Source organism: Guillardia theta (genome assembly GCF_000315625.1).
Source record: "Guillardia theta CCMP2712 unplaced genomic scaffold GUITHscaffold_106, whole genome shotgun sequence".
In the NCBI taxonomy this organism is placed as follows: Eukaryota; class Cryptophyceae; order Pyrenomonadales; family Geminigeraceae; genus Guillardia; species Guillardia theta.
In genome coordinates this window covers 166,149-193,047 of record NW_005434568.1, presented here as the reverse complement: position 1 = coordinate 193,047, position 26,899 = coordinate 166,149, and the positions used below count along the sequence as shown (strand labels likewise).

The following is a 26,899-nucleotide window of genomic DNA, read 5'->3' as shown; positions in this document are numbered from 1 at the left end:
AGTAGTACCCAGGGATAGACCGGTACACAGATGGGAATATGGGGGTAGTACTCTAAACAATCCGAAAACCACCGGTAGCAGTACCGCAATTTGTCGTGGGAGCCTCGTTTGTTTTTTTTTCACCAGGAACCCACCGAACGTTGCTGCCCCTTCTCTTTTCCTTACCGTACTCTGGGGCGGATTTGTAAGCCCTAGCTGTCCGACTGAACGGATCTGATACACCGTACGGTGCTACTGTACGGTAGACTTTGCGGCCGGGTGAGGTAGTGCAGTACGAACTGGTAGAATGATCGGACAAGCAAACCTTTGAACACTGCGGCGGACGGTCAACCGTTTTGATCAGCTTCACCCACACACACCGTGTAAGATACCGTCTCAGTCCTCACTCCCTTGCCCCCTCTTCCCTCCGGCCCCCGCCAGCCGTGGGCCGGGCCCGGGGCCCTCAGCCTGCAGCTCTAGTTCCGATACTTCAAATAACAGTTCGAAAGTTCAAAGGCCGCCGCCGTCACAGCAGAATCCACAGGCTAATCAAAGTTGTAGTGCTTGCGAATAGCCTTCGTCACGTCCCACGTGCAGGACATGCCCTGCGGGAAGACCGCCATGTCGCCGGCCTGTTGGTCGGATAAGAGAGGAGGATGCAGGAACTGGGAAGGTGGCCGAAGGGATGGGGAGAACACAGCTGGTTGCAGGAAAGCAGGAGGGAAAGGGAGGAGGAGGAGGAGGAGGAGGAGGAGAACAAAAGTGGGACGGGAGGGGGGAGAGGGGGGGGAGTTGAAGGGGAAGGAAGACCTGGATCTTAACAGGCTCGCCTTTGTTGGGAGTGACAATTACCTCGCCCTCGAGCACCTGAAGAGGAGCCAAAAATTATCACGAGGAAGCGAGGATAGTATCACTCCAGTGAGAGACTGTCAAGAAGGGGAGGGGAGAGGCGAAGACCAAGCATGTCAGAGGAGGCTGAGCAGGGAAAGGAAGCACGTGGGGTGGGAAGGGGGGGAGGAAGGGGCGAGGAGACTGCAGAGAGTGTGGGGGGAAGGCAAATATTGAAACTTACAAGACAAGTCTCTCTGGAGTCATAAGACCAAGGGAACTTCGACACTCCACATTGCCTAAGTCACGGTCAGTCTGATATGTCAGGGATAAACAAGAGAGGACGGAGGGAACTGAAGCAGAGAAAGGAAATGCGATAAAAGGGATGGTGAGAGGCGAAAAGAGAAATTTCAATGCACAACCATCAAGGTACACGGGCTGCTCAAGAAGCCCCCGCCAGGTGCGTCTGCTGATGTATTATCACTCACCAGGTGGGCCAGTTCGAAGCGATCTCTTTCTCTTTCTCTGTCGGCTTCTTCACAATGATCTTCATGCAAGACATGAGAGGAATGCAAGACAAGACGGCATGCCAGCAAACCTTGTCAGCGTCCGACATCACAGTGCCGCCCCCTCCTCGAAGCGGTCGGACCGCACGGCTGCGGAGGGAAGCAGAGGCTCTGTGGAGCCGGTGAGATGCAGGAGGGTAGAGAAGAGCAGAAGAGGTAGAGGGGACGAGAAGAGAAGATGATAGAGAGAAGAAAAGGGGAGAGGGGGAAGAGAAATGAGGGGCGGGGGGGGAGGCGCTGAAGTAGCCTTTGACCTTGTGAATGGAGACGACGGAACCGTCCAAGAGTTCACTCCTAGTCCCAAATCTCAGAGAAGAATTCTTTGTCCTCTAGCTCTTCAGCTCTTTCCTCGTCACCTTCATCACTTCTATCTTGCTAGCTCACTTGTCTTCACCTCGTTCTTGCACTTTAGGTGCTCCCTCCCCTCCCCTCCCTCCCCCTCTGCTACCCCGCTACCCCGACCCCACGGATCCTCCCGCCTCCCCCCTCCCCCACTCATCACAACTCTCTCGGACTAGGTATCTTCTCCTCCTACTCTCACAAATCTCTTCCTACATCGTGACTTCTCGACGTAACTTCTTTCAGATGCCTGTTGGCATACCCACTACATCCAATGTTCCCGCTATGCTCCGATCCTCCCCATCCTCTCCCTCCCCTCCCTTCCTTTCTTCACACCACTCTTCTCTTCTCTCCTTTCCCATGTCTCTGGTCTCCTCTTCCTCTTCTCGCTGCCCTCTGTCCTCCTCCTCCTCCTCTCACCGGCGAATAACATGAATGCGAGGACAAGCGAAATCTTCTGCATGGCTTCGAGAATTTACCGCACTGGGTGGGTAGTGTACAATGAAAAAATCGCAGTGGAAGGGGTGGGGTGGTCGGGAAATAAGGAGAGACGAGGGAGGGGACACGAAGGGAGGCAGACGAGGAGAGCAGAGCGAGAAGACGAGAGAGAAGGGAATGATGCTTGTCAAGATGAAGGTCACAAGGAGCAGAAGGAGAAGGAGGAGGAGAGGTAGCGACCGTGATGGAGAAGGCGAGAATGCCATGGAGGGCAAGACTTTATTTATGACATCACTCAAATGGATTTCGTCATATCCTAGAGAGTGCCAGACAGACATCTAGCACTGTCTTGCGCCAAACGATCTTCTCGGAGCGAACGCAGAGTCGACCCGAGGACTCTGAACCACCTTCGAACTGGTAAAGTGAGGTACCAGGATTGTAGTTGTGGAAAAAGCATCGTTGCGCAAAGCGAGGAAACTCATCGGAATCATTCAAACAGACAACGAAGCACTTCTCTCATGCTGATCGTCACTTCTCTCCTGTACATACTGTTCCACCAACATATTCACAACACTAGGCAACAGCGCTCATCAGCGTTTCAACTTTGCTAGCGGCAACTTGACCTGTATGCACAACAGCTCTTCGTCCACAAGACACAGCAAGGAAGTCAACATCCCGTACAAGTGCTCCTCAACCTTCATTCTTGCGAGCTTGTCAAGCTCTTGCCTCACAAGCAACAACACCAAAACCTTCACAAACGGCTTGCCCGACCAGCTCCTCCTCCACCCAAAGTTTCGATTCTTCCACTACCTCGTCAGATCAGGATCTTTTCCTCACCCACAATTCATGCCCACTGTTCTTCCCCTCTTCTGACCACCTTCGACGTCACTCTTCTCCACCTTCCTGTTCACCTCCCAACCTTTTCCGCCTCTATCTCGCTCCCCCCCCCCCACCTTCCCGCCTCCCTGACCCCTCCCGACACCCCCAACCAAAGGCTTCCTTCCAATGATCCCTCGTTTGACCTCGACTCCACAGCTCCTCTCCTTATCCTCTCCTGCTCTCCTGCTCTCCTCGCCATCTCTCCTCCTCCTCCTCCCCTCCCCCTGTTCCCTCCATTTCCCCTTGCTTCTGCCATCATTACTTTTGCTGCAACATGGAGTACCCACCCCTCAAAGATCAGTCCATCCCACCCAACGTAATCAAATAAACTTCATTTTTAGAGTACCCCTACATCATCACACCCTACCCCGTTAATGACCTCTTGGACTTAATCTGAACTACCCCTTCATTCCTAAACCCTCCTGGATTAATCAATTTTTGCATACCCCCACCCCAATGTCTGAAGGCTTTACCAACCCCCAAATCAAAACCACCCCCTCAATCTCTACCAGCCTTGAATCTGCCGCACATTTTTTCTCCAGGGTTTGCAATGCAGATCGATAATGCAGCATTGCCGCAAGCTTTCTCCCTCCTGATATCCTCTCCTCTCCTCTCCTCTCCTCTCCTCTCCTCTCCTCTCCTCTCCTCTCCTCTCCTCTCCTCTCCTCTCCTCCTTCCTCCCTCCCTCTCCTCTCTGCCCTCTGTTCGCATCCCCTTTCTACCTTCATACCATCTCATCCCCTGCACCTACCCCACATGCTATCTTCCATTATTGCTGAAGCTGCATGATTCCACACACAACTTTGGGCCTACCCATTTCTGTTTCTTTTCTTGATGGCTTTTACTGCATCTTGTACCCTGCCGTATCTCCCCTCTAGCTAATATCCAACGTTTTCTCCCAGCCATTCACTGTTGGCTACAACTTCATTTGACCTGTCTCCCATTTACACCTTTTGACCTGACGTGCAGGCACTTACACAAGCCATGACCTCCAGCCACACGTCCTACTCAAGTTGGGCTCAGAGCGGAGCCCCGTCTGCTCGTAGGCCCCCAGAAGACTGGATCTTGCTGAACCGGGACAGCACCTGGGAGGCTGTAATGTTCGATGACGCTGGCTGCGAGACTGTGATCGACCGCTGCCCAACGCTGAGCAACCAGACATGGGAGGGATACGTGCGGTGAGCAGCGCCATGCTGCATCTCCTCTCGATGCTGATGCTGTCAATGCAGAAAATTTGACAACTCGAGGCTGAGGAGTGTGTGCAAGAACTACATGGATCGGAGGGTCTTTCTGCGGAATGCCATCAACAGTCTGTGGCCAAAGTTGCGCTCATATGACGACACGGGCCTGGTCAACTGCCACCAGCACGCATACGACACCTTGCAGAGACTTTGTAACCACCAACTGACTCTGTTCCTGTCTGGCTCAGCGGGCAGGTGAAATGAGTTCCTTGTCGACTATGCGTGTCGCTGACTGAGTGCCCGAAGGATGAAGCGTAGCCTCGTGAAAGCTATCTTAGGGATTGATACGCAGCACTGTCCTTTCAGGTGATGCTGGGGGGAGGGAGAAGGAAGAGGGGGGGAAGCGGGGGGGGGGGAGATATTCTAAGGGTGAAGGTGAAAAGAGGAGGGTTCTGACGAGAGGGTTCTGTCCAGTGACAAGGTAACGGTACGTTATCGCAACAACGATGCTGGGCAAGTGTTGGAGAATGAGTTTGTTGTATTTGTACATTTTCGACAAGACCTGACTGAAGAAGAGGTCATGCCCTTTGCGATTGTTCGTTCCGTGCAATGGAAAACTCTGACATGCTTTCTTTGACAGATCTCGGATAACTCGCTGCATCCTTCCATTCGGGAGCACCTGCGCATCAATGGAGCCTCGTTCCCCTTTCGCAGGCAAGGATCATCTCGTTGTCTGCCGTTCATCATGCGCACACCGCAGCAACAGCAAGAAGGAGTTGGTGGAGGTGCTGGGCCACCACAACGAGCCCATGGACTGCTCGTGGGAGGACATCCGCTCGTCAACGCTTGCGCTGGTTGACAGCCTTGAGGTATGAAAGCATGCCGTGTGCCCTCGTGCTGTTGTACAGCGAGAGGGGAGAGGAGGAGCCAGGACCCATTCTGATGGATGGTGTGGCAGGTGTTCCTTGGAGGGGCCTCAGCGCTGGTAGACGGTCTTGAGATTGTTGATGGGCCGACGGTGAAGGAGGTGACTGAATGTTTCATCGCCCTCATCTCCTCCTCACTCGCTCAAGGTGGACATCGTTGCCACGGCCTTGAAGAGGCAGGCGGACGGGATCGTGTTCGTGGTGAACGCAGACGAGGTGGGGAAGCTTGCAGAGGCCTTGGTTCTTTCCCGTCGCTGACGCTGCTGAAGGGCTTCGATTGGTGGCCTGTCAGACAAGCTCTGCAGTACCTGCCCGAGGTAAGAGCTCGAGCTCGAGGTCGTGAAGATTTCTTGATGCATCCTGAAGGGATCTGTCTTCATCGTCGTCGTCAGCGACGGGACCGAGGATGCCGAGGTACCGTGGAGATGTATGCGAGAGAGGGAGGTCAGTAACAGCCGCAGGTCTTCTCCGAGGCCCGAGCCAAGGCTGCTGAGCTGAAAGCTCCCATCTTCTGTGTACCTGGCGTGAACAACCGTCGAGCCGTGCTGGATCGAACAATCTCGCAAATGAAGGCTCTGGAGGGAGGGCTTGCTTCGTTTCTCGAGCGTCATGCGCATGCGAGGTCACAAGACATGATCCGTCTTGCGTCCAGATTCGTCAAGTTCTTGTATGACCAAGTGGAGAGGACGGGAGCTCTGCTCGAAAGGCAGCCGACGGAGGTGCTGAGTTGGAGCTGGTCGCGGGAAGCTGACGAGGTTGTGGCGCTGCAGGTGAGGTCGCTGCAGGAGTCTTGTCTGCCGAGGCTCTTGGAGCTCCAAGACCAGCACGAGAAGACTCTCCGACAAGTTCGCCTGGACTACAGCCGCCAGCGCGATGAGGTTAGGCAGCTCGCAGAGGATCACTTCAGGGGGTTGGCGGATAAAGTCCCCGAGCTCGCCATGCATGCGCAAGTTAGTCAACGAGTCGGGCTGACTGGAGCTTTCTCCGCTACCACCCGGTGCGAGTTTGCTCACCATGTGGAGCAATACCTGCGGTGCAAGCTCGAGGAGATCTCGGAACGATGGACGATGGACATCCTGCTTCCTCAAGTCGAGAAGAAGTCATCGGAAGTCGAGCGCCACCTGGGCAAGCAGGCGCATCTTCAGGTCAGCCCTTTGCCTTTTCTTCAGCCGACTGAACGCAAGTGTCAGATCACTGAGATGGAGGACATCGTAGCTGCGGTTTGGGGAGCTGCAGGGCAAAGAGACGCCCTACAGCACGCCCGCGAGAAGCCGAACAGAATCTCCGGTAAGAGGCGGAGGCTGGTCGTCAGGTCCTCGGGTCTTCGAGTGACTGTGTCCCTGCTCACAGCTATCTCCTCTGCACTTCCTTTCTTCAGTACCAGGCTGATCTCTTACTGGGGAGTAACCAATGGCTTCCGGTTAGCTTCTCTCCTCCCCCCCTCCTCCCTCCCTTCTCCTCCCTTCCTTCCTCGAGTACTCATCCGGTGTCCAGCTCGCTCATTGCGGTCATGTGCTGCAACTTGATGGCGTCATACGCGTATGCGTTCATGGGAGGTGAGGGCGAGGACTCCTCGTGTCTCTCCAAGTCACTCGGATGCAGCGCTAGGAGCAGCAGCGAGTTCTTGGCTGGCAATCAGAAGCGCTGGGCATGAGACGGAGAAGCAGGTGAGGGTGTTGGACTCCCCTCCCTTCCCCTCTCACGTAGACCTCAGATAAAGCAGCTCATTGGCGACGAGATTGCCAAGGCCCTAAGGGAGCGCGCGCATGAATGTGCGGGTGAGAGGAGAAAGGATGAGGAGGATGAGGAGGGTGACGATGATGCAGAGAGCGTCGCAGATATCAGCATGCAGCCTTGCAAGGAAGCCGTGGACAGGTCAAACTTCAGGTCTGGGTATCAAGTGCTCGTCTGACCCAAGGGCAGGTTCGAGGTCAGCTTTGCTCTCGAGCTCCAGGAGCACCGGTCGGTCTCAATCCTTCCTCCTTGCCCAGCTGATGTGTCATCAGAGCGGCGATCGACATGGCGGCGATGCTCCTCGACTCTGCCAGCGATGCTCGAGCAGCTCGAGTTAAGAGGTGAGCGATGGAAGGCGGGGAATGCCAAGGAGAGCAGCCAAGGGAGGAATGCTGGGGAAGGGAAGATGAGAGTGAAAGGGAGGGGAAGGGAAGATGAGAGTGAAAGGGAGGGGAAGGGAAGATGAGAGTGAAAGGGAGGGGAAGGGAAGATGAGAGTGAAAGGGAGGGGAAGGGGAAGGACAGGAAGGGATTCTAATGAGGTAGCAGGTGCTCCTCGTTCCTTGATTTCTTGCGCGAGGCCCAGAGGCAGATCTCCGAGCGACAGGTAAGAAACACTGAGCCTCCTCCCACAACCCCCTTTCCTTTCCTTTCCTTTCCTTTCCTTCCTCCTCCTCTTTCCTCTCTCCTCTTTCCTCTCTCCTCCTCCTCCTCCTCCTGATAGTACTGCAGTACGAACTCTTCCAAGGCGTCACCCCCCGCCAGTAGTGAGAAAGTTATGGTGAAACCCTAGTGGATTAGGAAGAGTCAGCGGTACCATGAGAGCATGAAGCAGCAGCGAGACTGATTTGCTCCCTCGTGTCCCTTTCCTCCTCTCCTCTCTCAGCCCTTAGAGCTCATGTAAATCGGGCTGTGGCTGATGCGTCTGAACTGCTCCTGTAGCCGGTAGGCCACGTTACGGGCGATGGCTCGATTTCTGCAACATTCAGTTAGCCCAGGGAAAGACGAAGAGGGAGAGGAAGGAAGGAGACGAAATAAGAGCAGGGAGGGGCGAAGGGGGAGAAGGTGAAGTGACGAGTGAGCGGAGGATGAGGGCAGGTGGGGAGGCAAGTGGCGAGCGTCGGATCTTCTCAGCTCACATTCGCGCGGTCAGGAGAGGCCGCCGAGCTCTCAGTCGCTCCACGTCCTGCCGGAGGGTCAGCAACGAGGGCCAAACGCTCCTCCTCTCACGTCGTTATGGATCTCCATGCAGCACGTCTCCTCCTCTGCCACGACCTGCACACCCCTGAGCCTCGTGGGATGCAGCTGGGCAGGAGCTTACCTTGGAGAGAGCGCCCTTGTTGCCGGTGCTGAAGTAACTCACCTCGCCGAAGAGCTCGCCCTTGCCTCGCTTGACCCGGATGTTGCCGTCGCTCCCGCAGGCGATGATCGACCCGGACACGATGTGGAAGAGAGTCCGCCTCGTCTCTCCGATGTCGATGATGAGGCTGCCCTTCTTGTACCTGAGCAGGACGTGAGGGAGGAACGAGGGCGCGAGGCTCGACCAGATAATGGAGAAGACGGAGAAGAGCTCGTCTAGCGTCGAGCCCTCGGAGAACTCTAGAGCCTCGCTCTCGTCCACGAAGTGAAACAACTTGGCGACATGCATGGGGTCGATATTCCTGTCCTGCTGGCTCGACAGCTCCTCATCGATCGTCTCAATCTCATCGTCCCTGGTGTTCTTGAGGGAAAGAATCATCGCCTGCGCGCTCTGTGCGCAGTCAGAAGAGACGAACTGAAAGCTGTAAGACGCCTTCATCCTCGACCCCAGCCGTTCGATGAGCCCATCGTCGACCTCGCTCACCCTCCTTCCTTCGCTCATTCTCCTCCCCGAGCTCTTTTCAGTCGACAGGCTGATCATCAGAGTGTCGCCGATCACTTCAATGCCTGAGATCTGCTTCGTCTGGATCGACACCTGGCACATGTACTCGGCGTATCCTATCACGTCCTGGAACACCACAAACACTCCCTTGATCTCCCCCTTCTGGAAGATGTTCGACTTCGACCGCTTGCGAGACCCTCTCAGGTACGTGGCCCCGGACAGAAACTTGTGCGGCTCCATGGCCGGAATCTTGTGCTTGTCTCGGATGCTGTTGAGAAAAGAGGCCTGGTGGATCTCAATCAGCGAAGAGTTCTTGTCCCTCTTGGTGTTTTGCTGGGGAGCAGTCAGCGACCTCGGGCCCACCCGCCTCCTCCCACCTGCAGCGCCACGAAGTGCAGGTAGATGTCGTTCTTGATGGCGTCACTGCAAACTTGCCTGCCAGCCACCTTGTCAGCCCTCAGGCCAAGACCAGAAGTCTCTCACCTTGCGAGGGCCTCGTACAGGATGTCAAGGTCCCTAGGGCTCAGGTTCTCACAGACGAGGGGGGGGATGCCGAGAGGGTCTCTGCTCAGCTCCGACAGCCTGAGCGAACGAACTTCCACCTGCTCCGAGTATGCTCGCAATACTCCGCTGGTGTTGTCCTGCCCGTTTCCGAGGAGGAAGGAAAGCTCGCCAAAGAACTCCCTCGCCCCCCATACCATCTCCTCCTCGTAGAGCCCGCTGCCCAGGCTTCGCTCCTTGGCCTTGCCCTCGCTGGTGTCGAGGATGAGGTTGCCTGAGGAGATGAAGTGCAGGGAGCGGTCAGACTCCTCCGGGTTGTAGACGATCTCGCCCCTCGAGTAGACGCGGCAGTCAGTGGCGATCACTTGGAAAAGATCGTCCAGCCACAGCGCCAGGTTGAAGACCCTCAGGCAAGGGGGGAGGGACAGGAAGGCTCCCCACTTTAGGATCGAGTACCGACCCGCCTCGCTGTCCAGCATCGGATCCGGCGACCTCGCCGGGGAGCGGCCGGGAGAGTGACTGGGAGAGCGAGGAGGAGAGCGAATGGGAGAGCGAGGAGGAGAGCGTTTTGGGGAGCGAGGGGGCTGGTACAACTCCTCGAGACTCTCGTGGCTGTCGACCCCCATGTCCTTCCAGAAGTGGAAGCGGAGGGAAAAGTCATCGGCGAACTTGTGACTCTTCTTCTTGTACGCCCCGTCGATCTCGCTCTTGCTCAGCGTCAGGTCGTTGGAATGGAATGCCGTGTGAAACTGGACGAAGAACAGCTGGCGAGAGGTCAGAGGAGGAGGAGGACAAGGAGAGGACGATGAGGAGGAGGACAAGGGGAGGAGGAGGAGGAGGAGGAGGAGGAGCTATTCGCACGCACCTGCTTCCCCTTTAGACTGCCGTACATGATCTCGCGCCCCCCCGGCTGGATCTCAGCAGTCTTGCCGACAATCGACGAGGGTTCGGCATCGGAGCTGCGAGAGAGAATGACTGGGAGGGACCAGCATGTGCCACGTCATCCTCACCTGAAGTAGAAGAACCTGACGGCGACGTCGTCGGAGAGGAGCACAAATCCCACGTCGAAGATCCAGTCATCCCGCAGCTCCTTGCAGCAACGAGTCATCCCAGCTGCTTTGCCGTGATCATACTCTAGCTCTCCGTTCACTTCGATCACTGCGATGCCGCACGTCAGCTGGGGTGGAGCCGGGGGGGAACAAGGACGGACCGAACGTCAGGTTGCAGACTTCTTGGTCCAGCATCGGAACCCCATGCATCGAGATGCGACTCAGGATGACTTTGGTGCTGGAGATGTAGTCCACGTTGTCCTTGATCAAGGTTTCCATGTACTTGACGTATCCTGCGGCAACTGTTAGACTCTCCTAGTCCACACGGTCACTTACGGATCTGCGACGGGGCCGCCACTTTCTGTAGCTCACCGCTCCCGCGGCTCGTGTCAGTCCTTCTACTGGCGAAGTAGGACAGAGCGAGATCGGCAGACTGAAAGAGATTCGTCCAGAGCATCAGAGAGGAGCAGAACGTGCCTGTCCTGCCCTTCCCACCCTGACGAAAAAAACTTTCAAACTTGCAAGCGGCTGCCGTCAGGTCGTGACTTGCCTGGCAGTGTATGGCTACTACGTTCTCATCGCTTTCGTTCAGGAACTCAGTCGCATGCTCGCAGAAACTGACGAGGCTCCGCAGCTTGCAGATGTTGTGATCCCTGAAGGGAAGCTTCTTGACTTGACCGTAGAGCAGGCGCGTGTCGTAGTTTCCGTTGCCGCTCTCCTGCCGAGAGCACATGCCACGTCATCACTCATCGAACCGCCGGCGAGCATGCAGGCACCTCTTGTGCTTCACAGAGGTTGAAGATGAGGAAACTTCCTGCTTGACACCCCAGTCGTCAGTCATGCTCCGAGACACCACGGGAGGCGGATGACCGTAGTGACGAGTGGAGAAGAACTTGGCGACGTCGCGGATGTCATTCCTGTGCATGGCGCCTGGGGGTTGTCAGGCATCTGAGAGGGCCACACAAGTGACGTCACCATCGACGCAGGGCAACGCCATGCCAATCAAGCGATCGCAGATGTAGGTGAGATCTGATGAGGGGATCAGTCGAGTCGAGCAGTCAAGGGCTGCGGGTTACCCAAGTCCAAGTCGGCAAACCTGTCTTGAAACCGCCTCTTGTTCAAGCTGACAGCTGCAGTCTGTCTCAGACCCGCCAGCCAACCACCCTCACGCCGCACCACTTTGCAGCCTCCTCCTCAGCTGCTTCTTGAGCTTCAAGCAGAGCCTGATCGCCAGCAGCACGCGGCTGCCGACCAGAGGGAGTCACGCGAGAGAGGGTGAGAGGCAAGGCAGACCCGAAGTGCAGGACCAGGTCGAAGCGGAGGAGGATGCCATGCCGGACCTGCCCTTGTCGGCATTGCTGACACTCGACGACGAGGATCGCTGCTTGTCCGTCAGACCTTGACAGGGGAGGGGGAGGAAGACCAGCAGAGGAGATGACGAGGAGAAGGAAGATCAAAGAGTTCCATGGGATCACATGCAGCAGCTCGTTAAGATTGAAGCATGAGGTGAGAGTGTATTGCTTCGACTTGAGCCGATTGGTCTGCATCCCAGCATGTCAAACCGTGGTAGCTCTTACTCGTCTGCTCACCATTCTAAAGAAGTACAGTCCCAGCAAGACTGAGAGCGGGACGACATTTCCCAGATTCACTTGAGGAGGGTTGCAAACAAAATCTCCTCGCCAAAACATTTGAAAGATCTGCAATCATCGTTATTCAAAGTTTCCACAACATCTTCAAGTCAAACCATGAACAAACAAGCATCCATGCATGCCAAGATCACGATGAAACCTGAAGAAGCAACATCATCACGATTCTCTGAACATCTATCCTCTAGAACCTGCGCTGAGGTACAGGGAGATGTTCGACGCTCCAGCATCATCATCTGCTTCATCAACGTCTTCTGCGTCCTCTGGCTCCTGCTATCCAGTCATCAAGACAATCGCGTCAGTCCGCCTGCACCTCGTTGATTATCGGGGGCTTTGCGGGAACTTTCATGAAACTTCCAGCTCGAACCAACTTAGACTTGGCTGAGTTCAACGAGTTCATCACCTGCATCCATTTCGTGTCACTTTGATGCACCGCTGTTGTGAAGAGATGTCGCTGAGATGACAACATGTCTAGGTAGAGCGAGGTGAGGTATGTTTCTTTACCGCGCTTGGTTTGTGGGTGTCTTGCAGGAAAGAATCCATTTGATCCGAATTGTCCACCACCATTGTGAACTGATTCTTGAGACGTTTCTGCAACAACTGTCAGAGGCTTCGGCAACGCCATGGGATGAGACACCAGCGGAGTCTTGAGGTATCTTCGAAGGAAGAAGGGGTCAAGGCGATCGAAGTATGAGAACTTGGCGTTGGGCATCATCAGCTCCGAGCTGCTCAACTTAGTCTGCGGCTCTGAGAACCGGAGGGATCGCTTGCTTGCTTGCACATCCGACGTTTGGAAGTGATGAAGGAAGAACTCGGCATTGAAAGCGTCGGCATGATTCTGTTCCCCGTCTTGCTGGTAAACCTGTGACAAGGTAGGTTGCTCCTCCTGCTCCTGCTCCTGCTCCTGCTCCTGCTCCTGCTCCTGCTCCTTCTCCTTCTCCTGCTCTTGCTCCTTCTCTTGCTCCTTCTCTTTTACAAACATCGGAGGAAAGTTTTTCCCACCCTCAGCCACCGTCCGTTCTGCCTTCTGCAGCAGCTGAAAGTAGAGTCTTCGATTCTGCTCCTGGAGGATCCCCACATTCAACGATGCTTCCTGCTGCTGAGGTACAATTCGATCGCTTCCTCCTACAGACATCTCAACGTCCTCCTCTCCGTCAGTCCCTGGGGATGAGCGCGTCTCCCTTGATTGATCCTCCTCGGGTATCCCACGCTCTCCGTCACCGTTCATGGCAGAGTCCCAGGATTGAAACTCGTCCATTGACTTGTCCTTTTAGAGCAAACACATGAAAGCGATCGCACGCCCACAAGAAGCAGCCCCATCAGCATGCTGCGATCTCCTGCCACTGGCGCCGATCCTCCAACAACGCATCGTCTGCATGTCACGGGTGAGATGAGCTCTTTCGACGGCTGCAGTGCGCAACAAGAGAGTTCGAGCTCTCATTTCAATCTACCATCTTTTTGAAATCAAATAATGCCCATATCTGTTCAGCATCGCCTCACCATCTCATGCTGCACCTTCAGTTCTACATCATCCTAGTACTTCTCGTGCCATCCAACTTCATCCTACCTCACATCATCTCATCCCATCGTACTTCATCTTGTCCTTCTCATCCTGTCTTACTTCATCTCATCCCAACTCATCTTGTCCTACCACAACACGTCTGCTCATTCTCCCTCCTCCTGGCCCTCCCGTCGCTCATCGTTTGTTCCAACACATTGTCGTCGACCCTAGGGCCACCCCTGTACCGTACCCCTACCCTACTAATTCCATGCCGGTGTACCCCAGGACATCTCGTATCTACAAACTTTCCTGCGGTACCCTACCCTTGATCGAGTTGATTACCCCAACCCTCCCTTTTCAACGTTCTCAGTACGGGTAGTATTAACACCCTACCCTACCCGCTGTGCAAATGATCTTTGAGGTTATGCCCTCACCCCCGTGACACGCTGTTACCTGCTTCCGCCCTTCCACCCCCACCCCCTCCTTGTATTCACCCCACCCCCCTACCTTCCTTCGGGGATCGTTCAGCAAAACAGCATTCCCCATATGGCAATAGTACCCCCCCCCCCCCCCCCCCCCCCAAACACCCTACCACCCTCCCTCACCGTAACAACCACCCCTATCCCTCTCCTTTTTAAGACTGTACGGACTCGGATCGTCATGATGCTCGAACCCCCACCCCTCCGGGGGGACGGGGAGAGGCTCTCGACCACCCCCCTCATCATAGTGATCTTCAGCACGACGGCACGGTCCCGTTCCTTGTTACTACCGTCCTAGGCTGACCAGGGGTAGCTGTGAGTGTCAGGGACAGGGGTGGGGGTGGGACCATGGCAGCGGTATTCTTCGGAGCCTGAGGCCCGGTTTGTTGGTTACCTCAGATGCCCGGCAAGTAGTGAAACGGTTCCGGCCCGGGGTAACTTGCCCGCGGCCCCCCACGGGGGCCCCGCCGGGCGGCGACTCAAGTTCGAGTCGGCCACGGTCCGATCCGACAGGGCGGCCCGGTATGACGGCGTGGTCATCAGTGCACTGTCCGAGCACTGAGGGCGGATGATCCTCGGTTTCAAACGGTTTCTCATACCGCCGCGCGGCTGCGGCGCCGTCGAAGGCACCGTGGCAGCCTGTTTACTCAGTCTGACGGTGGCAGGGGAAATTTACTCGCCGAGACTCTGTGACGCTTAACTCCGGGCGCTCCGAGGCTCAGCTATAGTATCCGAGCCTCCCACCGTACGGTCGTGTCGGCCGGAGCAGTGGCCGCCGGGGCCAGCGGCGGCTAGGACTCGGGAGCAGGCGCCCGCGGCCCGGCCGTGACGGCACCCGGTCGCGGCACCAACCGTTCAAGTTGATCTTGGCATGACCGTCGGACCGTCCGACGCGTCAGTTGAGGTGCCACTGGGCCGCTTCACAGAGTCCTGACTGATTACAAAAAGTGAGCCCTGCTTGAACTTTTTCAGCTCCCGGAGTCCCACCGCTCAGGCTCCCACGGCCCTCAGCCGAGTCCGATCTCCAACCGTGAACTCTCCCTGATGACGTCCGAGTCCGACACATGATCGGCTAGTACGACCTCTCCGCATCCAAGTCACCAAACTGAAACCCCTCAGCATGCCCCGGGCGCGGCGAGGCGGCTGGCCCGGCGGCGAGTCCCCCAGCCCCGGGCCTGCAAGTTCCTCCGGGCCCGGCAGCTTCATTGGTCCTCCGAGGCTTCATCGCATCTTCCCCGGGGGTCGCTCATCCGGCAGCGTCCCGAAGATGGCCCTCGTCCACTTGTCGTTGTTGGCCCCGACCGTGTTGTGCCGCGGAGGAGGAGCAGCGTTCGCCTTCCCCTCTGTCGTCCTCTTCAGCGCCTTCTGCCCGCTCTCGCAACTCTCCACGGCGATCAGCTGCCGCAGGTCCTCTCCCTCCCTCACCCTCCTCCGCTGCCTGATGGCCTCCCGCGCCACCTCCGCTCCTCCCTCCGGCATGTTGACCAGGGCAACGCCCACCAGCCGCTTCTCTTCCTCCGTGCCCCCTCCCCGCTCTCCTCGCTCCTTCTTCAGGAAGTAGAGCACACCGCTTTGTGGCATCACCGGGAGAAAGTCGTCTTCTCCTCCTCCTCTTCCACTGGATCGCCTCCTCGGCATGCCGTTTGTGCTGGGTTCTTGCTGCATTTGCCATCTCCTCATCGACCAGAACCCGACGGTCTCCAAGCTCGAGTTCACTTCCCCCACGCACAGCAGCTCAAAATCTCCTCCCAGCTTCACTGAGTTGTGAACCGGGACGTGCCTGCCCACTCAAGTCAGTCCTCCTCCCTCGTCCTCGTCCTCGTCCTCGTCCCCCTTGCTCCTTGCTCCTCCCCCTCTCCTGCTTCACTCTCCCTCATCTTGCCCTCTTCCTCGTTCCCCTCATCCTCGTCCAAACTCCCCCTTCCCTTCCTCGTCCTCCTCATTACCTGTACACCGTCCGTCGCCCCGCCATGTTCCTCCCCGCACAGACCCCGCTGACCCAGGCCTCCTCCTTGTCCTGGAGAACAAGGCGGCCGAATAGAGGATGAGGAACGGAGACCATGGGTCCGGCTGCGAAGAGGGAGGAGCGGAGGCAGAGCTCGCAGTTGGCGATGAGCTCGCCGGAGGGCAACATCTCGAGAGAGTTGGTAGCGTTGGCCAGGAGATAGCCTGACGAGAAGCTGCGGGAAAGTGTGAGAGAAGCAAGTAAGACGAGGGAGGAAGGAGGAGAAAGGGAGGAGGGGGAGCGGGGAAGGGGGAGGGAAGGGGGAGGAGGGAGAAGGGAGGGGAGGATACTTGATCTTCTGCGCGAAGTAGAGGAGGAAGTCTGTGATGTACTTCTTGACATCTAGAGCATCGTATGTCCTCCTTACGTAGATTTCCAGCACCCCCTCCAGCTGCTTGTCTCCCTTTGCGTCTTCCTGCCCCAATGCGCGGCAGTACTGCAGCTTCGAGTAGGGCTGAGACCATGTGAGAGACGGAAACATGAGGAGACAACTACACAGAAGGAGACGGGGAAGAGATCGAGGAAGAGAGACCACAACCAGAGACAGAGGAGGAGGTGGGCAGGATGAGAGGGATGGGGGAGGAAGGACGAGAGGAACGGTGAGGTGGGTGGATGGGAGGACGAGGGAGAGGAGCGGGAAGGATGAGGGGGTATGCAAGGGAAACAAGGAACAGGGGGTACAGTGTGGGGCAAGGAGAGTAGAAGGGGGGGTGGTTGGTCGGTATAACAGAGGGACCTCGATTGTCAGTACCTGCGCGTCTACTCCGAGCCGTTTGAGGTGCCATATGATGTAGGAGCCGACGTAGTGGGGGAGCAGGCGAGCCATGGGCGTTCCTTCCTCGAAGATCTGCGCGACTCTGACGCCCTCCCGCACGAGCTCCGTGCTCTTAGCACAAGCCGCGGCTCCTCCCCCCACCACCACCACGTGCGCATCCTTGTCGTCAACGAACTTGAGCTTCTCCTCGCCATCACCGACGAACTTGACACGGGAGGACGAGGACGCGTCAAGGACGAATTCATGCGGCTTCTCCACCTAGAGCTCAAGAGTGAGGATGATGATGGCGAGGACTATAGAGATGATGATGACGACGACGATGATGATGATGCGGATGATGATGATGATATGATGATGATGCGGATGATGATGCGGATGATGATGCTGATGCTGACGATGATGATGATGATGACGATGATGATGCTGATGCTGATGCTGATGCTGATGCTGACGATGATGATGACGATGACGATGATGATGATGATGACGATGACGATGATGACGACGATGATGACGATGATGACAATGACAATCTCTAGCAACTGCGAGGTCTTCCTCTTACCTGCGGATCTGTTGCAAGCAGGCAGCCCCGTCGCCACCTCAGTCTCTGCCCATCCTTCATTACGATCATCTGCCCATCAACGTCCAGCTCCTCCACCTCAGCAACCTCGAACCCAACATTCTGCATCTCCTTGGCGCTGGCAACAGTCCCCACCCTTGTCCTCCTCGCCATCTCCGCCCCCTCCTCCTCCAGCAGACGCTTGAACGTGCCCATCTCTCCTCCCACCACCACCACCGAGCTCTGGGGGTTCTCCTCTCGCAGGCCCACTAGTCCTCCTACCGCGCTCATTCCTCCTCCTACAATGACGAAGTCGTACTCTCTCACCGACTGGCAGGAGGCAGACGTGATGAGGATAACGGAGGAAGCTGCTACCCCCATACCGCAGCCCACGAGCATGCGGCGGAACGAGACGAGCTTCCATGCTCCAGCCTTGGGACCACCTGAGATCCTGACGAGCTGCCGGTGAGATCCTCGTAACATGCTGCTCCTGCAGGCGGACTTGGCTAAAGTCGCGAGGATCACCATGATGAGGAGCGACAAGGATCAGGGGGGTGAAATGATCAGGGGAGCAGGAGGAGCAGGAGCAAGGGAGTGGATTAGGAAACGACAGAGAGATTGTTGGATACTCTAGAAGGTCTTATTGCAGGGTAGTCCTTGTTGAGCACATCTGCGAAGGAATATGAGCATGTGGAGCTTTAGACCCGTCGGTTTCTTCTCCCCCCCCTCAAACACACACACCATCATCTATCCCACCCTCCCCTCCTTCTCTTCATCTCTCGCTGCCTATCCTTATCCTATCTCAGCCTTACATTCTCTTGCCCTATTCTTTCTGTGTACAACCAGAATCGTTACATCTCGTTGATTCTCGCTCTCCTTCCGTGTTCTCGAGCAAGTTTCTTCACATAGATCCGCCAGCATCACCTCAACATGTGAAATTTTCTCTCTTCTTATCATCATTGTCAACATCATCATCACCACCACCACCACCACCATTCCATACTCTCTCCCCTGTACGTCTATCATGGATCCGCATTTTTCCCTTTATGTGGCGGAGCCCGACTGGGAGTACACGGGTGGGTGGGCGATATGATGGTGTCGGAGGGGTGGTTGGAGAAGGACATTCATGGGGAAATTAGGGGGTAGGGGTCAATATCACTGCTCTCTGTTGACAAGTACCCCTATGTCTCTACCACCGGTACCTTCTCCAACGAATTGACATACTTTTCTCAGGGTAGGTAGCAACATTATCACCGGTGGTATTAGCGTTCAAAGATAGGGTCAGGGTACAGCCATCATGGTGGGTCCAGGTAATGGCAAATGTTGGGTGGTTACTGGTGATATCTCAGAGGTGGGTCATTGTATGGAAAAACAGGGGGTAGGGGTGATGAGCTGGCTCTTCGCAAGGGGTATGGCAGGCGATCGCGCGCGGGGATGGCGCGATGGCGCGAGGGGAGCAGCCGCGGCAGCGATGCTGATGGCGGCACTCGTGGCTTACACGGTGAGGAAAGAGGTGGTGAAAAGTGAACATGAGCAAGTGAAGTTACGACATGCTGATCACCTTGTTGCCTATTCTGCCTCAGAATTGGACATGTTTGTACTCGTTGTGGAGGGGAGAAAGGGCAGAGCAGGAGGGAATGAATGATAGAAAGAGTCTCAAAAGGTTACTTCCTAACTGCTTCAGTTGATTTGTACCCGAGAGAGACTGTTGTTGTATATGGTCTGGTTTCCTTCTGTCTTCGTTATGTCGAGAGCAATCCAACTGTTGTTTTATGCAAGTGTAAACCATATGCGAGTGCAAGGTTGAATAAGTGAGAGAGATGTCGAGGTTTTCTGCAGAGTGCGTGCAGTGAAATGTTGCTGAAGAAGTGCAGTATAGCCTCTGACGGCATGCTTACAGAGACTCTCCTCGTCCCGCGTAGAGCTGTGGGGATGGACTAAGGACTCGATCGCCTCGGATGATGCAAAGATCAGCTCAGAAGAAGTGGGACAGCTGGACTCGATCCTGCAGGCCCAGGATCGTCTCAAGAAGAGCCTCAGGAAGATGGCGGAGAGACTGGAGAACACTCGTGGCACGGAGATTGCTGTGGAACAGGTTAGGAACAGAGCGACCTGCAGTCCTCCATGCTGAACCCTCTCCTCTCCTGCAGGGCACGAACCTGGTTCCTGGACCTGATGGTCCCCGAGGACCGCCAGGCCCCAAGGGACCTCCAGGACCCAGAGGACCCATCGGCAAGCCTGGCCCTCCAGGTAGAGACGGCCGTGGCGTGTTGGGGCAAGGTACTCATGGGAGGCAGGGGACAACGGGATTGATGGAGCACAAGGCCCAGAGGGGCAGGTTGGACCTCCAGGAGAGAGAGGGTTGCCAGGCCCGGAGGTGAGAGAGGAGGTGCGGGCAGTCCTAGCGCAGGGTTACTAAGAGGACTCGTGCTTTAGGGACGTGTCGGTGCGCCCGGGAAAGAGGGGCCAAAAGGAGACACAGGGCCCAATGGTTACCCAGGTCTTGCAATTGCTTGCTGATGTGCGTCCATTGAGATTAATGGTAGGCGAGGATGGTCCCACTGGTCCTGCCGGCGAGCCTGGGCCTGCTCAGGTGAAGCCCCTTTGTCAGTGTCGTGATGCATGTGTTGCGTCGGGTGGGGTGTAGAGGGGGGTCAATATTCTGCTTGCTCTATCGTTTGCGTTTCCATCTACGTGTCGCCTGTAGAATCTCTTCGAATGCTGCTTCCCTGCCTTGGAGCCTGCGGCCGATCACTGCTTGACTGCTGCTACAGCCTTCAAGAGTTGGGCCTCCAGGACCTATGGGCCCCCCTGGTCCTGTCGGACCCGAAGGACCTGTCGGCGAGCAAGGGCCAAGGTCAGCGGCAGTGATCAAGATGTTCTTGTCTTGTCTCTTACTATCCTTGTAGGGGCATGGTGGGTGGAAACCCTGCTCCAGTCACCCCCCTTGTAATTCCAGGAAGCAATGGACCAAGTGGAGGAGACTCGGGCTCCGGCTCCGGCTCCGGCTCCGGCTCCGGCTCCGGGTCTGACTCGGAGGGCTCAGCGCCCCCTCCCCCACCCCCTCCTCCCCCAGCCGATACAGTGGAGCCCATGCCAGACAATGCGAAGGGGTTGAACATCAAGTGCAGCGACTGGAGGGATCAGAAGGACTTCAAGGTCGCGCCACAGCAGATGCAGCAGATGGCCAAGTGCATGGCGGCAGACTGCGTTCAGTCGTTTGAGACTGTGGGATGCCGGTTCACTGACGCCAACAGACTCTGCTACACCGATGTCGGGCAGGTGATCGAGCTGAGGAGCCACACCAGCTGGGCATAACGTCCTTTGACAGGGTTGGTGCTCCCAGCACGTCGGCCATCCGCAGTGCAACGATCTCGGGGTATCCGTTCTGGCCCCTCCAGCTGGAACTTCGAGCTGGACGCCGATCGAGGACGTGGCGCTCTTCGGCTCAGCATCGGGTGATGCGCATTACGGCTGCACGTGCATGAAGCATTGCACCTACTCCAGCGGATCGAAGAAGTTCCGTTGTGCGACTGGGTGAGCTTCATCCCTCTTCCTCGATTCCTGCGCCCCCACACCACCCTTCCTTGCCCCTCCCCTTCCACTTCCTCTGCCCCTTCCCCTTCCCCTTTCCGTTTCCTTGACCCTTGCCCTGCCCGTGCTCGTGCTCGTTCCTTCTCGTCCTTTTGCTTTCCTCTCACTTGGTCAACCCCCTCCCCTGTCTGTTCCCCTCTGACCTCTGACTGTATCTGCAGGTATTCAAAGGTGGGCGTCAGTGGCTCGCCGGCAGACACTCCTGCTTCCATCGTCAACGACGAGGGAAAGGCCGAGGACTGCGCTTGCTTCTGTGGGAAAGGCGAAGAGTGGTACAAGAGCTGAGCCGCAACGTCTTGCCCTGCTGTTCCATTGCAAGCACGACGCCCCTCTTGGGGTTGTCTGACACTTTTTTGTATGTTATCCCAGCATTCACTTCTAATGAAACGTGGCGACAGAATTCAGAGTGGCATGACGTACAAGGAAGTTCAGACACTTTGCTGGCGGGCCCAGCCTTCAACTGATGAGGGCCCGGCCGGGGGTCAACTGGCGCCAACTCTCAACTTGGCAGCTCATCCGATCCGACCTTCGCCAGTCCGGCGACAGTCGGCTATCACTCTATCACTCAGTCTCGGAAGGCTGACTCAGCCTCCTGTCGGGGAGTCCCCGGGCCGGGCCGCCGCCCTGATCAGCCGCGCGCGGCGGCGCCAGGCACTGCGGCACCCGCGGGGCCGCCCGGTCCGGCCGGGCCAGGCCGGGGCGCGAAGTTCGGCGGGACTCCGCTCGGAGCGAGTTCTCGCCGGAGCGCGGCCTCAGAGTTCCAACCGTCACCTCAGGCTTAACACAGTGACTCAGCGCGGCTGAGCGGCCAGTGACCGGGTGACCGACCGACCGCCGTCGGGGCGCCCGGCCGGGTGACCATCATCAGGCTGATCCCGGCGAACGGCGGCATCAGACGGTCACCGGCCCGACGACTCGGCGGCGGGCCGGCCACCGTGGCAGGGCCGGCCGCCCGACGAGTCACCGGCGTCGGGCCGGACTCCGGACCCGGCGGTCACAGTGACCGCCGACCGTACTACCGTACGCCGGGTACCGTACCGTCGAGTCCGAGTCCCGGCGCCGGGAGTACGCCGGTACGGTCCGACCGTGCCACGGTGTATCGGACGCCGCCTGGCGCGCCGCGCCCCGGTGACCCGGTACAGTCGGACTGAGTCACCCCACTGGGCCCCCCCGCGGTCCGACTCACGGCGGGCGACCCCGGGCCCCGGCCCGGGAGACCCGCCCGGGTACCGTACGCCCGGGCCGCCGTAGCCGCGCGGCTCAGGCCGCCTGACGGTCAGGCCCGACCGGGACTCCGAGTCACTACTGGCGGCCACGCGGCCGCCGTCGTAAGCCTGCTGGCCGGGCCGGGCCGTCACGAGGCGGCGCCCGGCCGCGTCGCGCTGACGGTACACGCCTTTTTGAAATCATGGCATGAATGTACCACAATGTTTAGTTATTTTAGTCACAAGTGACCCCCAAAGTTGCGTACAGAAATTCTGAGACTGTTTTACATTGAAATTTGTACTTAGAAATATAAAACTTTAGAGCCAATAATTATAAACGTATAAATTGTTTTTCAAAAGTCTCTCTTGACGGCCCGGAAGGGACGTCGGGGGCCAGCGAATTTCCTGAATTTGTAGGTAACTTATGTTGGATTATTTGAAATTATGGCGAAAAGGTTAGAAATATTTCAACCGAAATTTAAAATTGTTTGGGGCGGATCTCCCCTCGTTGCAATCGTCACAAAGTGCGTACGGGGTGGTATGAATGAAGGGGTGGGGTGACCAGTCGAATGAAGAATCCCATCAAATAGGGGTACCTAATAGGATAAATAGGGGGTACTTCATGAACTGCGGACATTGTGATCCAAGTGGGTGGGGTGTGTTTGGGGTTGTGGTAGTGGTTGAATTGAACCTTTGTGGGAGTAGGGGTGGCAGGTGGGTGGTAGGGGAGGGGGTAGATAGGTGGTGGTTGAAATTAGTGTTACGGGAGGTTATACCACCCCCTATATCATAATTTGTTTTCGATAGATTCTATGGTGGGGTACAGAAAATGTTTCATCGAGGTGGGTAGTAATTTTGAACGATATGGTAGGGGGTGGGAAATTCAAGGATGAACATAAGGGGGTGGGGTGGGTGATCGGTAATGGCAAGAAACGTTTCATTCGAAATGAGGGGCGGTAGGAGCGCAGGAGGAGGAGGAGGAGGAGGAGGAGGAGGAGAAGGGGAAGGGAAGCAAGAGGAAGATGCGATGTAAACGTAGAGGAAGCAGAGCATGGAGGAGCTACAAGTTTTCGAAGATCCTCTCCTGTCTGATGTATAGGATGTATTGAGTTGAAGGATATTTTGCTGGTCGTTGTGGAGCAAAGGGAAGGGGGAATGGGATGGATGATTGTGAGGGAGCGATTGATCAGCGGAGTTGGTAACGAGAGGTCATGTGAAGGAAGAGAATGCGATGAGAGTGGAGGTTGAATGGCAAGGAAGGTGTTGGCAGTGAGATGGATGGAGATGTAACAACAAGGTTTCGTTTGAGATGTGACGACGGAGATAGGAGAGTAGTAGATGCAGCCGACCATGTTGATAACGATGATGCCTGAGTTGCACGATAAAGCGTTGGGGGCAGGAGAAACTCCAAGGGCGTGAAAGATGCACTTCAGCGCTGACAATGTCATGAAAGATGCATTCCAGTGCTAACAAAGTCCGCAGCGATCGCCATGGTCCGCGGCATCGTGTACTTAGCAGGAGGAGTGCTCGCAGGGGCAGCGCTGAGCGAGAACAAGGAGCTGGTCACTGATGTGCTGCTGAGCACAGGAAACTTCATGAAGATGCTGTCTCGGGAGCTGCTCCAGTTGGAGTTCCAGGGGAAGAGGATGAACGAGGTTCCGGTGGTGAAAAACGTGCTGCTCTACTTCTCCTCCCTCAACATCGAGCGCGAGTATCTCAACGATGGAGTGACGAAAGCGAGAGGATTCGTGAGGGATGTGGTGGGGAAGCAGGACAGGATTGCGATGGAGCAGCAAGGAGGAGGAGCAGGAGGAGCAGGAGGAGGAGTGCTGGCCACAACCGTGAAACTCTCCATCCCAGCAGCCATCGCCGCCTTCCTCTACTGGGACAAGCCGGCGAGGGAGTGGGTGTGGGCTAAGACGCTCAGGGCGTACGAGGAGGTGAGGAGGAGGTTTGAGAACCTGCCCACAGTAGTTGGAGACAAGAAATATCAGGAAGCAGTTCAGCGGCGGTTGACGCAGGACCTGGAGGAGCTCAATCGCTGCATCCAGTCGTGGGGAGGAGGAGGATGGGAAGTGGTGCAGGAGGAGGTCAGCAAGAGGAGTGTGATAGCTGTGCGGCACCTCAGAACTTGGACGAGAGACGTCGCTCGCAAGGTACATGGCATCGTTGTCTCGAGATTTCCTCCTGGAGAAGGCAAGCCAGCTGTGGCATGAGGAGGGAGAGGGACGAGGAGGAGGAGGAGGAGAGAAATAGCGAGGAGAAGGAGAGGGAAGAAGAGTTGGCGTACGAGAGTTTGCGTACTAAAAGCGATAGTTTACATCTTAACGTACAGGAATGAATGAATATACAAGAAAAGAGAGGAGGAAACAGATAAAGAGCAGGAGGAAAGAGGAAGGAAGGAGAGAAGAGGTTATCAGTTGAGGTAGTACTCCGGAGAGGAAGGGGACGGGCGAGGCGAGGCAGCGGGCAGGAGAGGGTCGGGAGGATTCATCGCCTCCAGCTCTCCCAGGATTTGAAGAGCCGAGGGACGAGCTAAGGAGGAGTCGTCCCAGCACCTTGCCATGAGGTCTGCATCCAGAGTGAGGGAAGGGGAGGAAGGAGAAGAGAAGAAGAGGGACGAGGAGCGAGTAGAGAGAAGCAGGAGAGGAGAGGAAGGAGTAGAAGAAGAGAAGAGACGAGAAGGAGACAGGAGACAGGAGTAGAAGAGAGGGGGGGGGGGAAGCGAGGAGAGAATTACCGGCCAGGGTTTTATAGAGGATGCGGTAGAGCGGGGGCCGGACCCTTTGCTTCCTGGTTGAATTTGAGATACGAAACAAAGGAGAAGGAAGAAAGAGAGCGTTTTTCAGGTCGTGGAGGGAGGGAGAAAGGAAGGGTGAAGAGATGGAGGGTGGAGGGAGGAGAGGGAGGAGTGCTGGTCTGCTCTTGTCCTCACCTACGAGCCGCCATGACGAAGTCGTTGTGGCTGCATGAGCGCAGGGGCATCTCACCCGTGCACATGAACCAGAGGACGAGAGAAAACGAGTAGATGTCGACCTGCTTCCTGTCAGTCTCCTGCTCGTGCTCCTCGTGCTCCTCCTGCTCGTGCTCGTGCTCTGCTTTTCTCTTCCTCCCGCTCTCCCTCCTCTTCTCCGTCCCCCCTTCCCCCCACCTCCTTGGCCGGTCTCAAGATCCCTTCGCTCACCTTCTGATTGTAGGGCTCGCACCGAACGACTTCTGGTGCCATGTACCTGCACGAAAGGATGAGGATGAGGATGAGGAGGAGGAGGAGGAGGAGGAGGAGGAGGAGGAGGAGGAGGAGGAGGAGGAGGAGGAGGAGGAGGAAGCAGTTGCTAAGAAAGGTGAGAGGGGAAAGAGAGCAAGAGAGGGACAGAGCAGCAGGAAGAGGAGCCGAGAGGAGAGAGGAGGGAGGAGGGAGTCAAGGAGGAGGGATTACCTCAAGGTTCCTGTCACGCCTGTCATGGTGTAGGTTGAAGTCTCGTTGCCTCCTCCAAGAACCCTAAAATCAATCAGAATCTTCCTCCTCCTCGCTTTCCCCTGCCTCTGCCTTCTCCACTGCCCCTGCCTCGTTCCCTCCCATTCCTCCCTCACCGGCTGAGGCCGAAGTCGGCGAGCTTCAGGTGGCCGGACGCGGAGAGGAGCAGGTTGCAGGGCTTGAGGTCCCTGTGGACGATCGGAGGAGTGTGCGAGTGGAGGCAGCAGAGGGCACGAGCGAGGTCGCGCGCCCACTGGAGGACGAGGAGGAGGGAGGGCCGCCATGCGCGTCCCTTGGCCTCGAAGAACTCTTGCAGGTTGCCCCCCTCCATGAATTCCGTGAGGAAGAGCGTCGGCTCCTCCTTCGCGCTCGCCCCCTGCGGAGGAGGAAGTGAGGAATTGTGAAGGAGGTACAGAGGGGAGGAGGATAGTGAATGATTGAGAAAGAGCAGGAGAAGAGAGCGCGGAAGGGGAAGTGATAGGAAGGAGGAGGAGGAGGAGGAGGAGGAGGAGGAGGAGGAGGAGGAGGAGGAGGAGGAGGAAGGAGAAACAAAGAGGATGAGAAGGAGGTAAGAAGAAAGGAGGCAAGGAGGAGTTGAGTGGGAGGAGGCTGGGAGGGAGGAGGTATACCAAGAAGTGGATCAAGTTCGGGTGGTGGATGCGGGAAAGGACGCGGATCTCATTGAGAAAATCTCTCCTGCTCCTCTCCCTCTCCTTGCAAGCGCAGGAGCAGCCCTTGAGCACCTTGGCAACCACCGCCCTCCCCCTCCACTGCCCCTGGTACACACAGCCCTGCTCCCCTTCTCCTAGCTGAGACGAGTTCGTCAGTCTCTCCCTCCTCCCTCCTTCCCCCTGTCTCCTCCCTCCCTCCTCCTTCCTCCTCTTCCTCATCGCCCCTCCTTCCTCCTCTTCCTCATCGCTCTCCTACCCCTCACCTTCTTTCCGAGGATGATCTCCTCCTCCTGAATCGCTGCAGTCTGGAAGAGAGCTCCCTCCTGCTTCTTCCTCTTCTCCTCCTCCTCCGTATCCCCGACAGGGGAAAATGGACGATCCGCATCCAACCTGATGTACTTTTACCAGATGGTGATGGAGTGTGGAGGCGTGAGGGAGGGAGGGAGGGAGGGAGGAAGCGCGAGAGAGGGAGGGAGGGAGGGAGGGAAGGAAGGGAGGGAGGGAAGGGAGGGATTGGGAGGGAGGGAGGGAGGGAGGGAGATCACCTCAGTTTAGGGCATATTTCTTCACCATTTGTTGCAACTGCAGAGAAGTATGTCATGATTACCCGGAGGAGGAAGGGGAGGAGGAGGAGGAGGAGGAGGAGGAAGGGAGGAGGAGGAGGAGGAGGAGGAGGAAGGGAGGAGGAGGAAGGGAGGAGGAGGAAGGG

The 26,899-nt window shown here is 56.8% G+C and overlaps 7 protein-coding genes across 7 annotated transcripts; 3 read left to right on the top strand and 4 right to left on the bottom strand.

Annotated features, from left to right (window-relative positions):
• Nucleotides 1–524: 524 nt before the first annotated feature.
• Nucleotides 525–1,102, bottom strand: GUITHDRAFT_78775 (hypothetical protein; the record flags this gene model as incomplete). The annotated part of the gene is made up of 3 exons (XM_005823576.1): nucleotides 525–611; nucleotides 790–846; nucleotides 1,052–1,102. Coding segments are annotated over 3 exons (195 nt in total), but the record flags the coding sequence as incomplete, so codon positions are not given.
• A 2,788-nt stretch (nucleotides 1,103–3,890) lies between these two features.
• On the top strand, nucleotides 3,891–7,715 carry GUITHDRAFT_165689 (hypothetical protein). The gene is made up of 21 exons (XM_005823575.1): nucleotides 3,891–4,207; nucleotides 4,259–4,465; nucleotides 4,517–4,576; nucleotides 4,685–4,787; nucleotides 4,851–4,924; nucleotides 4,971–5,079; nucleotides 5,169–5,237; nucleotides 5,284–5,352; nucleotides 5,406–5,453; nucleotides 5,503–5,550; nucleotides 5,598–6,281; nucleotides 6,327–6,423; nucleotides 6,487–6,556; nucleotides 6,631–6,692; nucleotides 6,739–6,803; nucleotides 6,851–6,914; nucleotides 6,963–7,011; nucleotides 7,060–7,098; nucleotides 7,143–7,211; nucleotides 7,419–7,476; nucleotides 7,602–7,715. Exons 1-21 carry the CDS (start codon nucleotides 4,014–4,016, stop codon nucleotides 7,635–7,637), a joined length of 2,274 nt encoding a protein of 757 aa, XP_005823632.1. The 5' UTR covers nucleotides 3,891–4,013; the 3' UTR covers nucleotides 7,638–7,715.
• Nucleotides 7,716–10,608: 2,893 nt separating this feature from the next.
• On the bottom strand, nucleotides 10,609–11,013 carry GUITHDRAFT_78751 (hypothetical protein; the record flags this gene model as incomplete). Its single annotated transcript, XM_005823574.1, has 1 exon — nucleotides 10,609–11,013. The coding sequence occupies one exon, from the start codon at nucleotides 11,011–11,013 to the stop codon at nucleotides 10,609–10,611; it is 405 nt and encodes a 134-aa protein (XP_005823631.1).
• A 4,114-nt stretch (nucleotides 11,014–15,127) lies between these two features.
• On the bottom strand, nucleotides 15,128–17,773 carry GUITHDRAFT_145603 (hypothetical protein; the record flags this gene model as incomplete). Its single annotated transcript, XM_005823573.1, has 5 exons — nucleotides 15,128–15,686; nucleotides 15,853–16,086; nucleotides 16,202–16,365; nucleotides 16,663–16,890; nucleotides 17,249–17,773. 5 exons carry the CDS (start codon nucleotides 17,771–17,773, stop codon nucleotides 15,128–15,130), a joined length of 1,710 nt encoding a protein of 569 aa, XP_005823630.1.
• Nucleotides 17,774–20,255: 2,482 nt separating this feature from the next.
• Nucleotides 20,256–21,237, top strand: GUITHDRAFT_155186 (hypothetical protein). Its single transcript, XM_005823572.1, has 3 exons — nucleotides 20,256–20,527; nucleotides 20,577–20,782; nucleotides 21,001–21,237. The coding sequence occupies exons 1-3, from the start codon at nucleotides 20,339–20,341 to the stop codon at nucleotides 21,122–21,124; spliced, it is 519 nt and encodes a 172-aa protein (XP_005823629.1). The 5' UTR covers nucleotides 20,256–20,338; the 3' UTR covers nucleotides 21,125–21,237.
• A 2,287-nt stretch (nucleotides 21,238–23,524) lies between these two features.
• GUITHDRAFT_155185 (hypothetical protein) lies at nucleotides 23,525–24,347 on the top strand. Its single transcript, XM_005823571.1, has one exon. It carries the CDS (start codon nucleotides 23,535–23,537, stop codon nucleotides 24,258–24,260), a length of 726 nt encoding a protein of 241 aa, XP_005823628.1. The 5' UTR covers nucleotides 23,525–23,534; the 3' UTR covers nucleotides 24,261–24,347.
• A 113-nt stretch (nucleotides 24,348–24,460) lies between these two features.
• GUITHDRAFT_117191 (hypothetical protein) lies at nucleotides 24,461–26,763 on the bottom strand (the record flags this gene model as incomplete). The annotated part of the gene is made up of 9 exons (XM_005823570.1): nucleotides 24,461–24,615; nucleotides 24,785–24,837; nucleotides 24,980–25,080; nucleotides 25,196–25,274; nucleotides 25,481–25,543; nucleotides 25,636–25,895; nucleotides 26,263–26,328; nucleotides 26,454–26,588; nucleotides 26,761–26,763. The coding sequence occupies 9 exons, from the start codon at nucleotides 26,761–26,763 to the stop codon at nucleotides 24,461–24,463; spliced, it is 915 nt and encodes a 304-aa protein (XP_005823627.1).
• Between the last annotated feature and the right edge of the window lie 136 nt (nucleotides 26,764–26,899).